General features: G+C 41.0%; 1 protein-coding gene across 3 annotated transcripts in view; it reads left to right on the top strand.

Moving 5' to 3' along the window:
* The first annotated feature begins 2,397 nt into the window (after positions 1-2,397).
* Positions 2,398-14,446, top strand: part of sik3 (SIK family kinase 3) — a 46,149-nt gene continuing 34,100 nt past the window's right edge. For 2 of the 3 annotated variants that reach the window (XM_061783141.1, XM_061783140.1), the window contains exons 1-5: positions 2,398-2,811; positions 13,213-13,329; positions 13,430-13,493; positions 13,761-13,922; positions 14,083-14,207. In XM_061783141.1, coding sequence (XP_061639125.1) covers positions 2,521-2,811; positions 13,213-13,329; positions 13,430-13,493; positions 13,761-13,922; positions 14,083-14,207 — 759 coding nt within the window. In that variant the 5' untranslated portion in view covers positions 2,398-2,520. Of the gene's footprint in view, positions 2,812-13,212; positions 13,330-13,429; positions 13,494-13,760; positions 13,923-14,082; positions 14,208-14,446 lie in introns of those variants that run through there. The other variant, XM_061783142.1, reaches the window with a different exon arrangement.

Genomic DNA, 14,446 nt, shown 5'->3' with positions numbered 1-14,446 from the left:
TCTCCAATGGAGTTATTAGTAAAAACCTTACTGTAAATCGCTGTTGATGATATGAGGTGACATTTAACTAAACAGAAAAAAAGAATGAGAACTAGCTTGTGCTTGTGCTTTCATAGTCACAATTTAGTATTTCATGGCCCCAGGCGTTTCCAGGCCAGCCGGGAGATATAGTCTCTCCAGCTTGTCCTGGGTCGTCCCCGGAGTCTCCCCCCAGTAAGACATCATCATCATCATCACAGCTTGTGTGCCCAAAAACCAGAGGTGCAATACTGAAGCCACCAAACCGGACCGCATCTACGCCTTGGCTGCACCGAGAAATTCTGTCCATTTAAAGTTATGAACAGAATCAGTGACAAAGGGCAGCCTTGCCGGAGTCCAACCCTCACCGAAAATGAATCCAACTTACTGCCGGCAATGTGGTCCAACCTCTGCCATTGGTTGTACAGGAACTGAACGGCCCGTATCAGTGGCTTCTGCACCCCATACCCCAAGACTTCCCTAGGGACACGGTCAAATGCCCTCGAGGACCCTACCGAGGGTGTAGAGCTGGTCCACTGTTTCACGGCTAGGAAAAAAAACCACACTGCTCTAGTCTGCCAATCCAGAGGCACCGTCCCCGATGTCCATGCGATGTTTCAGAGGCGTGTCAACCAGGACAGCCCCACAACATCCAGAGCGTTTAGGAAGTCCGGGCAAATCTCATCCACCCACCCCTGGGGCCTTGCCACCGAGGAGCTTTTTAACCACCTCGGTGACCTCAACCCCAGAGATAGGAGAGCCCGCCTCAGAGATTGAGACTCTGCTTCTTCATGGGAAGCGTACCGGTGGAATTGAGGAGGTCTTCCAAGTATTCTCGCCACCGACTCAAAACATCCCGAGTCGAGGTCAGCAGCGCCCCATCCCCACTATACACAGTGTTGATTGTGCACTGCTTCCCCCTTCCCATGTCTCACTGTCTTTGCCCACGTGAGCATTGAAGTCCCCCAACAGAACGATGGAGTCCCCAGTGGGAGCGCTCTCCAGCACCCACTCCAAGTCCTCTAAAAATGGTGGGTACTCTGAACTGCTGTTTGGTGCATAGGCACAAACAACAGTCAGGACCCGTCCCCCCACCTGAAGGCGGAGGGAGGCTCCCCTCTCGTCCACCGGGGTGAACCTCAACGTACAGGTGCCGAGCTGGGGTGCAATAAGTATACCCACACCTGCTTGGCGCCGCTCAGCGTGGGCAAATCCAGAGTGGAAGAGATTCCAACCCCTCTCGAGAGGACTGTTCCAGAGCCCAAGCTGTATGTGGAGGCGAGCCCGACTATATCAAGTCGGAACTTCTCAACCTCACACACCAGCTCGAGCTCCTTCCCTGCGAGAGAAGTGAAGTTCCATATCCCTAGAGCCAGCTTCTGTAGCTGGGGATCGGATCCCCCAGGTCGTTGCCTTCGGCCAGCGCCCAGCTCACACTGCACCCGACCCCTATGGCCTCTCCCGCAGGTGGTGAGCCCATGGGAAGAAAATTATTGGAGTATTTACATATATTTACAGTATACTTTGCGACTGCATTGGTTTGGTTTATCAGGACAGTACTACCTTAACCCTGCATGAGGCTACTTTCCTGAACTAAAATAGCCCCCATAACAGTAGTTACTGTTAATATTATTATTATTATTATTATTTTTTTTTTTTTTGCTGTCCAAGTGTTTGTGGTGTGTAATTTGTGCAAGGCAACTATGTAGCGTTTTTTTTCTTCTTCCCCCTCTTGACCGTAGGTGAAACTTAAGTATATTCATTCAGATGAGAATATAAAAAACGATATTGATACGGGTATAACACACTTTCCATAGGTTACCTTGGTTATTTACGCAAGTGCAGTACTGAATTAGGATGTTGTGCCTCAGTCTGCTCTCTTTCTTGACAGGCTGTAGTAACTAATTTTACCACGTGGTGAAGCTGTCTACAACTATTGGGGACAGTGCAATATGATTGAATAGACCTCACCGAGACCGCCCTTATTCTTTACCCTCGGATGTTTCCATTTCTGGGCTTTTCTCAAGAAATCTGTGCAGGAAGGATTTGAACATCTAAGCATCCATTCTCTTAACTGCTTATCCTTACTGGGGTCTCGGGTGTGCTGGCGCCTATTTCACAGCATAAAGTCATGACCGAACCGAAATCAGCTTCAATGGTCATGATAAATGGATTTTTCTTGACATAACACAGTTAGTTCACTGTCAGTGAATTTAGGACGTGTGTTTCTCCTAATTGCTCCATCTACGGTACACATCTACTCGCGGCGCTCTGCAATGGATCTCTGAATCATGGGAGCTTGACCGATAATGCGCACTTCTTTGTTGCCCCGGCGACCAAAATACGTTTTTGTGGATGAGGTCATGTGTTACGCTCGTCGTTTCCATAGTAACAACCTAGAGAGGGCGCTGCGAGGAGCGCTGTACGTAAAATGACGCAGGGCGGGGGCGTGCGCGGCGCGCTGCGCAAGGCTGCTTGTTGTTCCCGCAGAGAGGCGAGAAGATGGCGGCCGTGTCAAGCGGAGGTGCTGCTGGGACTCCCGCGGCCGGGATCACGCACCCCGCCCGCCCAACCCACGCAGGCATGGGCCCTCAGAACCGAGTCCAGCCATCTTCCGGGATCAGCCACCCCGGTCGTCCAGGCGCGGCCACAGGGTGCATCCCCAATCCTGTCCAGACTTCGACCACCAGGCCCCCCCCTGCGCGAGTGGGCCACTACGAGATCGAGCGGACCATCGGCAAGGGAAATTTCGCCGTCGTCAAACTGGCCACCCACATCATCACCAAAGCAAAGGTACGGCGACGAGGAGTTGATTGTTTATGGTGACCAATGGCAAGTTGACATTGCGAATTGATCGGAGTTTTTAGCGGAACACTGAGGACGAAGCTGGGGCCTTCAGGCTCCCCAGACACAACGACAAGTTCGCTTTAGTGACACCGCTGCTTGTTGTCGGGTCATTCAATGCAGGACATCCCTGGCAACGGTTGACATTAAACGCACTAAGCACAGACAAACCGGCGATGTTCCCGCACTGTCAGTAAGCAACATAGCCTGACGTGAATGTGTGTCAAAGCGCCGGAGAGAAGGCTACTGGCGAAGACCAAGAGAAGACGTAGAGTGTTCCTTCTTTAGCAGTTAGCTTAGCCGCCAATTAGCTGTTTGTTAGGATGGAGCTATATTACAGCAATGCCAGTGCAATGCAGCCGTTGAAACGCTTTCATTGAACAAGCTCCCCACAATATTCGCTCTTACTTAAGTTGCCTTGCTACTGCGAGCTCGAAGCGATAAACGGTCCGTTAATTCAAGTAACAATCGCCTTAAAAATGTCTGACCATGTTTGACGAGGACGCAGGCTTTTATTTTTTTGGTAATTTCTCCATTGTTAATAAAATTAAATACTGCTAAACAACTTGGTATTCGGAATACACAACTCCTCAAAGTTGCCCATAATTTGTTAAATATTTGAGGAAAGTGGTAATAGCCAAGTACAATAGTAGTAGTATTATCGGCACACTACACACTGATTTTGTGTGTCGGTTTTAGTTCTGCAGTGAAGTTGGCAATGTAACAAAGTAACAATTTAATGCAAAAATTAGACAAATAATTGAGTATCAATGAGAAAAAGAAACAAGCAAATTGACAGTCAGTACTCAAAATAGGTACTCTACCTACAAAAGTAGGTGTTGCATGACTTGAGATTTTTTTACATTGACACTAATGTGTTGAATGTTAACATTGCTGGGACAGTGAGATAATGTTGGCACAATTTGGCCAAATGGGGAAACATTTCCTTGCTCTGGGCCCACCACATCAGCAGGTTCTACATCTAATCAGGAAACTCTTTCTCTTGGTGGTGGTGGTGAAGTAATTCCCCACTCTCCTTCCACTATGATAGTGTGTGTCATTTTGTGTATCAAGGGGTTAAAACAAATGGCAAGCCATATACCAAAATCAAAGCTTTTATTTGCAAAACTCAAGAAACAGCCACGTAAACATCCTGTAAAGTCAGGCCTTCAAAATAAAAGCACGCCATATGTTGCTGCAAGCGGCTCTGTCTCCTCCTCCAGCCATAAACTTAAGTTGTGCGTAACGACTAGTGCTCATTGTGGAATAGTAAAGTGGACTAGTCTGTACAAACTCTACTATGAAGACAATTTTATTATTGAATTATCTTATTTTGTTCTACCCTATTTCATACATATTCTGTAACCATCAACTCAGATTGTCAAAGGTGCACTTTTGTGAGTTAAAACCCATGGGACATATTAGGAAGGACTGGTATTCTTGGAGCCTGGCTTTTATTTTTCATTCATTCCTCTTAACAATCTTTCAAGACTTCATTGGCATATTTGAGAACATTCCTGGGATGTCCCGATCCAACGTTTTCACTTCTGATCCGATACCGGGATTGCAGCCTTGAATTTTGGCCGATATCGACATCGGTCCGATCCGATATCAGCAATAATCATACATACTTTACTGATTTCATAGTATGTAATGTTAGAAAAGGCTTGATGAAGTGATTGATTACTCAAAGAAAGAACAATAATCAGCAACAGTAAGTATGAAGAAAAACTGACCCATTTATTATTAACCAATGGGTTACATGAAGTAAATTTAAAAATAAGAATGTACTACAATTGAATAAAATAAATAATAAATAGGTTAGGAAATCCTGAAAAATAACTTCACTAAAACCAATTACAAAAATATATATTTAAAGTGCAACTTAACCACTACTTAACTTAAGCACACGCAGATTCTACATTTGAATAGATTAAAGAAAATAAAAAAAAATTAGAAAATCATGAAAAATTCTCAATAAAAAATAAATACAAATTCTACTTTTAAAGTGAAATATAACAAAGTTCAATTCAGTTATTTTTTTACTCTCAGTATATGGTGGGAACATCATTTGCTTTCTCCACATGTGCGGCAATACACTTCTTGCTATGCACGTCTTTGCCTCAGGGGCAGTGTGATACACGCAACGAGATACACACTTTCAGTAACAAAGAAAGTAGAAGTCATGATAGAATATTGGTATTATAACTTGTTTTTATCAGAGTTTGAAGAATATATGCCAGAGAGTATTGTTATATTGCCAGTTCGTATGTGGTAAATACAGTGTTTGTGTACCAATATTCATTATTTTTAGAGATTTAAGTGCCACGAGTTCAATGCTAATTTTCGTGAGTTCGTCAGTGGTGTTTTTCAGTCATTGCATATTAGCGTCGAGGTGGTGATTTTTGTGAACAAAAACGAAGAAAGAAACAAAGGCTGTGATGTATTTGAACATTCAATAGGTGTAATTCTTTTGTCATGCGATTTAGTTTAACGGTGAACTCAAACTGGAGTGTCATTCAAGTACTTTAAGCAAGCAACATTCACGCTTACTATGTTACCACCTTAGCAACCTGTTGTTGTGATCACGTGGGCGCTGCTGGATAGAAGTGCTGGAGCGGAGCATGGAATGGAGTGGTTGTATAAGAGTGGTCAAATCTAAGATTTTAGAATGGATGGATGAATGATTGTAGGTTTTTACAGGCCTATGGATAATGCTATTAATATGGTCATTATTCCTTACATTCTATGGCTTGTCTTCTCATTATCCAATAAGAAATATCACGATTACCTTACTGTTTCTCTCTGTTGTTAGAATGGACCTGGATTATATCCTTCAGACACATGGAAGAAGACGTTGTTTTTATTAAAAAGCTAAGACACCCGAAAAAATATTTTAGCGGTGCAAGCAAAAAGTAAAAATAAATAAATAAATAATATAAAGGTTGTTGCGCTGTCGCATTCTACTGTATCACAGGAATGGGCTGCCCGCCAGTTGGTTCTGCTGCACGGGTGGTTGTGTTTGGCTTAGTTTTGAAATTGGGATTGATTTTGACCCAAAATGTGCATCTTCAGGAAAATGGGGGTGCTATAGTGGAGAAAAGGAAGCTGATTAATGGTGGACCAGCTGACTTTCTAATTCATGTATGCTCTCCACCAAAAGCATTAGAATAGGGAGGCAACTAAAGTATTGTGTTATTTGTAAAGAAACACCACATTTAAGGTAAGACTAAGTATTGAAACAGATGCACTTTAAATAGATTAAATTATTTACATCTCTGTTTCTGTCATTAATTCATGCTGTTGTCCTTGATCTACCCGTTTCAGCGTGTTACTTAGTACACTTCTTGCTTCTCCAGGACTTTCCAAATGGTTGTATGATCAAGGTTTAAGCTTTAAAAAAAAATGCTATCATCTAAGTTGTGTATCTGATCGAGATATACAATACCTGAACTAAAAGTGAAAGTGTTTATCTCTTGTTTTGTATTTATTTTATGATGTCCAACCCAAATGTTTTCAGTCTACAGCAAAAATAAAGGAGGTGGCCTCACTGTTCTGTTCCAGTCCTTATGGAGGGGCGTGTATGGACCACATATTTTCATTCCTGTGCTTTGCTTTTTCTGCAATCATATAGTTTGTTTTCTGCTTTGCTTTGTCAAATATTTTCATGGACTTTTGTGGGAAAACCTGTGTGGGAAAAATAGGGGTTCGATGTAAGCTGGTGAAAAAAAGCTACTTATTTTCAGGATGCAAAATTACACTGGTATACAGTGGACCCATGCATTTACATTTTGGCATTCTCAAATTCACCTATTTGTGGATTTTTTTGGGAACCTTATCCTCGTTATTTGTTAACTTTTCGCAATTTTCTGTAATGTGGCAAAAAAAGTCTGAAAATTATTTTATTCTCGAAGTAAAATGCTGTCGACAATATATATAATACTTATTTTACTCTAGCGTCTCTTTAATTGCGAAAACAAATGTTTACTGTCAGCTGTAAATATGCCCCCCCCCCCCCAAAAAAAAAATCCAACTAGTTTTCCTCTTAACCGAACTCTACACAACCAAACCTCCGGAGTGGAAGGCAGAAGGTGGTAGTTCCAATGACACACATGCTCATTCGCTCTGCTCCCAGCCACCTACTCTCTCATCCAATCACAGATCTAACATTGTATTTGTGACCGGCCTTTAATTGATACAAAGAACAGTTACTGTCGGAAAGAAAAACGCCCCAAAGAACATCAAAATAGTTGTGAGCACAACCAGACTTCTGCTCAACCAAACCTCCAAGGTCAAAAGCTGTCGCTCATCCAATCACAAATCTAACAGCTGGCGGGTTAAATTTGTGATTGACAGCGGGAGAGATAAGATGGTGTCGCCCATATTTGTTGCAGCTGCTTTGGCCCACGATAGTCGCCAAACCAGTATTAAACACGACATCAAAACAATTGGAATCCACAACAACAGCTCAGCGGAACGTCGCTAAACCTATCAACTAGGGCAGCATGATATTGGAAAAACAAAATGTTTATTTTATTTATTTATTTATTTTTTAAACATGACGCACATGTGACGTAACAAATTACATTTGGGGGGGACAGGGAGGGGTGGAGAGCTATGGTTACTCTGAATAGACAAATTCAGGTGTGCACAACAATGTGTCTCATTTAAACTAATGTTACAGTAAGTTAGCACCCATTATTTCTGTCATGTTGTAATGTTGATCTGACCTAAACTTATGTCAGTGGCCAATCCTTGAATGCCCCTTAGAGGTCATTGATGTTTTAACTGTTGTCTAAAATGCTAGAGAAAAATTTTGAGCTCGGATGGGCTCCAGCACGCCCGCGACCCTAGTGAGGATAAGCGGTGCAGAAGATGGATGGATGGATGGATACAGTACTCAGTACACAAGTATATACAATAAATGAACAAGTCATGTAAATGGACACATTGCTCCATCTTGTGATCGGATCGGTGATCGGTTATTGTTTTTTTTAAACTTGCTGATCGGTGATCGGCCCCAAAAATCCTGATCGTGTAAAGCCTATTTGTTAGTATCATCAGATAATCATTGTCTTTTGTTGTAATGTTTCGCAATCATATAGTTTGTTTTCTGTTTCTGCAATACCTATTTTAAATTAAACTAATTGTACATGTGCAAACTTTCAACAGATGGCCACTTAACAAAAAGTGTAAGTGTAAGTTTACAGACATGAATGAATCATGTTATGACCATTTGTCCAACTTCTTGTGAAGATACAGTTAACATGCACTGGCTGCAATTCGCTCATTGGCCAATCTATGTCTCTCTCTCTGCAAGGCTAGGTGGGAATAAAACGTGAAACCAGTATTAAACACAACATCAAAACAATTGGAATCCATAACAACAGCTCAGCGGAACGTCGCTAAACCTATCAACTCGGGCAGCACGACTGCTAGTTACCAAGTGGTACATTCAGAGTGGTTAAAGGAATACATTTATAGTTCTATACAACTGCGGTAAGGTTTTATTTTTTTAAAGACAGGTATGATGAGTGAATTAAGTATTTTGTGATGTCTTGTTTTGATTCAGCATTTGAAAACAAACTGTTGCCCAGGCCATTATTTTAAATTAATTCATTGATGACGTTTATGACTTGCCAATTGTTGTTTATGCTCATTCTCACTTGCCTAAATACAGTTTGATTCAACAAATGCACAAATAGGGCAGGGGGGGATCCTGCATTGGCTATTACAGGGCGGTACGGTGCTGTGTCTGGCCACCTTTATGAAAATTTCATAAATGAATGAAGAAAATAAACACTAAATTGATTTAAAAGAAAGAAAAAAAAGCTGCTTGGGCCATGCTATCTTATTATGAGCCCGGCTGCTGTGGAAGTGAAAGTTCTCTTTGCGTCCGATGTCAACGCATTTAAGTCAATAATCATCACTTGCATGGGAGCGAATAAACTACACTTCTGACCATGCTTCTTACATGTATCGTTTACGTCAGTGTTCCCCAGCCTCTTTTGCACTGCAGACCGGTTTAGAGTCGGCATTTTTTCCTTACAGACCGGCTGTCAAGGTGTGGCGCATATATATATATACATACATACACACACACACACACACGCACACACACTTGTCAGAATCATCTTTATTTGCCAAGTATGTCCAAAAAACACACAAGGAATTTGTCTCCGGTAGTTGGAGCCGCTCTCGTACGACAACAGACAGTCAATTTACAGAACACTTTGGAGACAGAAAGACATTGACAAAAAAAACAAAACAGTCACTGAGCAGTAAAGGGTTGCTAGTTTTGTTGTTGTATGTGTTGTGAGCCCTTATGTCCAGTCTGCTCTGTCGTTTTGTCTTTGTTACTGTCGCTCCAGAAAAGCCCACTTTACAAAGATAGGATGTTGGGAATGGTAGCAGCAGTTATTCAGTTGATCTCTTTTTCTTTGCAGTGATATGGAGTATTATTATTTTTTATTATTTAATTTTTGGGACGAATGGAATGGAATTGCAAAGGTATATGTTTTAACGGCAGTTCAATCGTTATTCGTTTTCCGTGTGATGCTCATTCACCCATGACCTTCGACTCTCTTGTACACCACTAAAGAGTGATACTGTTACAATACTGTATGCTTGAACAATTTGACGGAGGAGAGGGGTGGCAGCGGCAACACGCGGAGATCCGACTCATGGGGCTTTCCACTGGTGGCCGCCGCTAGCAAAGCAGAGGTCCACGGCAACCGATCCCGGCCGGTGGGTGTGCGTCTGTTGGGACAGAGCCCGGCGTGAACAACAAGGCGCCTCTATCTCACCTAGTCGATTAACACACATGGTCACATGGGTTAAGCGTCCAGTCGGGTGCATTTACACTCAAATAAGGAAGTGAAGCACTCTAGCAGGCTGGCCAAGCGGCTTGGCTTTGTATAAACGGCAGAAAATTTTAATCACAATGGCTCATTATTTTATGCCGAGACAAGGCCACGACGATATCAAGGCACTTTTAATTTAGCGGTTTTGTGAATATTGTGAGATCCCCACATACGACAATAATTGCTTTCATACACTTGACCGATCGGGAATGTTGTTTGTTTTGCTAGCTTGCCCATGACTACTTTTGATTTGCCACGGGCAATCGGTAAACTTAGAGCCCTCCATACAAATTTCTAGTCACACACTCACAAACCACCTTAAAAAATAAAATGTATCAACCTCCAAAATGGGGGCCGCGAGTGTGTCCAGAGGTGCTTGATGTCATGGGAAAACAATATTTTGCAACCTTTCATACTGAAATTTAACCAGGTCAGCACGCTGACTAGTGTGTTGCTCACACCAATACCTTTTTAAAATGACTTTTTTATTCGCACTGCTTTACATTTGTTGGGCATTCAAGTGCAAAAACAATATCTGTCAAAAGATTTTTGTGAAAACACTTTATTTCCTTAATATTTTATCTGGTAATGTTTAAGGAAAATTCGCACAAGGCAATCTGTACGGGGCTACTTATGTGTCCTGTAAAAATGACAATAAACAGACCAATTGATCGTTCACTTCCTCAGTCACTGACCAAGAAAATTTTGTCAAATGCTCATCCCTGGTATGCTTGGAATATGTTTGTGATTTCCAATTATTTCTGTCAAACTACTCAATTCGCTTTCATTTTGCTTGGTGTTCAGCCAAATCTGAAAGGCATGAGTACAAAGGTACATGAAAGAGAAGTTGATGTCATTTCGCACAAATCTCACATTTTCTCATGTGAATATGTTATAAAAATACTCATTGTTTCATGTTGCTTTGTGACTCTCAGTTGCCCCTCATCACTCTCCCTCACTTCCCCTTCCTGTATGCAACAGGAAGTCTGTCTTGTCAGGCTGCCGCTGTTCCTTGGTTATCAGGAAAAGGGAGGTTGGGATGGCACATTTAACAGAGGATGCTTGTGGATATTAACGTTGGACACGCTTGGAATTTTCTCAGAAACAATTCAACAGACAATTTATTTTCAGTAGAAAACCTTTAACAGTCCCATTAGATCCGCTTGATTAATTCATGAAAAGAATCCTGCCATTCCTAAGTGGCAGAGAAAAGCTCTGTCACACACCATCATCTCTCACACTGTTGATCCTATTGTTGAGGGCTCTGTAGTTATGCAATAACCTTACTCATTGTCAGAGGTCATGGTTGACGTCTATCTATGTGTTTCCTTTTGATCATAAAAAATTAACTAACTGTTTATTACCTCCACAAAGTTAAAGAAAGCTTGTATTCTGTATATGTATGTGTACCCTTTAGAATTTCTGAATAAATTGGTCATAAAATGTTTGTCTGAACAACGACCATCATTAATTTCTTTATGGTTATGTTTTGTTTAATGGCGATGCTTTTCTTAAATGCTTGACAGTTTAGTTTGAATCCCATTAAAATAAAATTAAATGTGTTTCGCCTGGCCCTTCATGTTTTCTTTAAAGAATTGTACACATCTTACAAATTCTGCCTGACTAATCAAACATATGAGCACAACTGTGTTTTCTCATTTACTAAATAAAAGTAGGGCTGTGAATTTCAAAATAAGAGCAAGTAAATAAAAATAAAGTATTATGTGTTCAAATAAAAGTGCTTAACTTAAGAATAATTCTTTGAAAAAACTAACAAATACAGACCATACTTCATGTTTTGATCATATGGGTAGAAGCAAAATCATGCATTGTAAAAATGCATTATACATAGGTTGAAGGTTTTTCCAGAATTTTGAGGTCAACTTTGGGGTTGCGCATTATACATGGATGCGCATTATACACGAGAAATTACGGTACATAAAAATTTCAGTGATTTCATATCTACCCATTTTGCAAGCCTTATGCCGTTTATTGACTTTTGCATTCAATCTACATAGATTCAGAACTTATACCATGTGAATTTCATAATTAGAGCAAGTAAATAAAGTATTACGTGTTCAAATAAAGTGCTTAACTTCAGAATAACTCTTAGAAAAAAACTAACAAAATACAGATATTTCATGTTTTGATCATATGGGTAGAAGCAAAATCATGTATCTTAAAAATGCATTATACATAGGTTGAAGGGTTTTCAAGAATTTTGAGATCAACTTTGGGGGTGCATATTACATATGGGTGCGCATTATACACGAGAAATTACGGTATGTCAAAAACACAGGAGTTTGTCTCCGGTAGTTGGAGGCGCTCTAGTACAACAGACAGTCAATTGACAATGACTAATTTTGAAACATAAAAACACAGTCACTGAGGAATAAAAGGTTACCAGTAATGTGCTCATGCCGATACATGGCGGGGTCGTGTACACTATATTGTAAAATACATTTCAAAAAAACAAAACAAAAACAACATTGAGCAGTCGCCCAACCTCGCTGCTTTCTGCTATTCGGTATCTAAGGGGGGGAATGCTTGCTCTATATTGGACTCCCCCAGCTACCTATTGGCTACAGCTAACGCGGCGGAGACGAACGCGTGCTTCGCGTCCGGTGTCAACGCAGCATAAGTCACTAATCATCACCTCCATGGCAGCGAATAAGCTACACTTCTGACAAGTATCGTTATCACGAAGGGAGGAGGAGGAGTAATTAACAGGAAATCTACGGGGAGGCCATGATAATTGCTACTTTTTGCAAGTTTGTCACACTTAAATGTTTCCCATCATCAAGCAAATTTAAATATTAGTCAAAGACATCACAGGTAAACAAAATGCAGGTTTTAAATTATTTTTATTATTTTTTTAAACAATTTGTGTCCTCTGTTCCCCATTGCTTATTGAGTGTTGTTAAAAGGAAAGGTGATGTAACATAGTGGTAACCATGCCCCTGTCCCAGGTTTTTGGGCATGTGTTGTAGGCATCAAATTCAAAATGAGTGAATATTTGCACAAAAAACAAAAAAGTTGATCAGTTTGAAATATCTTGTCAACAATATCTTGTCAACAATGCTCAAATGGTATATTGTGCAGCTCTACATGATTGGTAATTAATCGACTTCAAGCTCTAACTGTCATTTCGGCGTTGATTGTGGTTCCACCCCTAGTATCTAGCCCCGTGTGCATCTGCATCACACTCTATTGAGAATTTCTTTGGCTCCTACACCCCATTGTTGTCCTCTCAACATGATACAATAGGAATGGTACAATCCCTGAAGTTGTTGCCTGTAATTTCAGTGTCGTTTTAGATATACGTTTCTCTCTATTTTAAATTCTCAAAACAAACTATTTTCATTTTTAACGTGACATCCTTATTTTTTTTCCCCATTTCCCTTTCTCTGTCTTCACCGTGATTTTTCCCTGAAATTGTCACCTTATGTTATTCTCATCCATCCCAATGTTGTCTCTTTGTTTGTAGGTGGCTATAAAAATAGTGGACAAGACACAGCTGGATGATGAAAACTTGAAAAAGATCTTCAGGGAGGTTCAAATCATGAAGTTGCTGAAGCACCCGCACATCATCCGTCTGTACCAGGTGAGTTGGCAGATTCTGTCAATTGGTTCTGTTATTTAAGTAAGCCATTACTGAATGATGGCCCTTATGGTCTGTTTGTAATACTTGTTCTTGTCTTCAGGTGATGGAGACGGAGAGAATGATCTATTTAGTAACTGAATATGCTAGCGGTGGAGAGATTTTTGGTAGGGCTGCCCCCCCTACATTACATGTTTAGATTACCTTTGATGTTGCTTATTTGTACAGTTTTGAACATCCATCCATCATGTTTATTTATTAATACAATTTGTAATTCAAATAACACAGTGTAAAATCTAAAATTTAGGGATATTTGTACTTGTCAATAATGATTAGGTATATATTCAGTCGTTTTTTGTTTTGTTTTCATAATCAGATAGTACAGTGGAATCCCAACAGGAACCTAACATCTCAGTTGTGCTTTGCATGTCCAGACCACCTGGTGGCCCATGGACGGATGGCAGAAAAGGACGCCAGGAAGAAGTTTAAACAGATTGTGGCAGCAGTCCATTTCTGTCACTGCCGTAACATCGTCCACAGAGACCTAAAGGCAGAGAACCTGCTTTTGGACCACAATCTCAACATCAAAATAGCAGGTTTGTGACCTGACGCTACAGAGTCTGACCTGGTTTGTTGGTTTCAGGCTGTTTAAACATGAGTCGGTGGGGGCAAGTGCCAACGTGTGATGGGAGCATTTTCCTTATGCCCAGGAGGTGCCCAGGAAATTAAATTAACCACCCCTCTATTTTTTGTCAGATTTTGGTTTCAGTAACCTGTTTTCCAGAGGGCAGCTGTTAAAGACCTGGTGCGGCAGCCCGCCCTATGCTGCACCAGAACTATTTGAAGGCAAAGAGTATGATGGACCTAAAGTAGATATATGGGTGAGTTAACAACAACATTTGCACTCCTCCACAACTGTCTGTCCAAAGAGATTGTTAAAGTTTTGTCAGGTCAAATCTTAAAATATCACAATGGAAGTGGATATGTACCTGAAACTGTGTTGTTTGTACAGCATTCATTATTGTATGTTTCGACATTGGTCAGATTTCAAGGGTAGTAAGACATGCATTTCGGCATAACTTACAAAGTCAAAGGTTTTTTTTTGTTTATCTTTTATTGT

Source organism: Phyllopteryx taeniolatus, chromosome 8 (assembly GCF_024500385.1).
Source record: "Phyllopteryx taeniolatus isolate TA_2022b chromosome 8, UOR_Ptae_1.2, whole genome shotgun sequence".
Lineage (NCBI taxonomy): Eukaryota > Metazoa > Chordata > Actinopteri > Syngnathiformes > Syngnathidae > Phyllopteryx > Phyllopteryx taeniolatus.
This window is presented reverse-complemented; position numbering and strand designations above follow the sequence as displayed.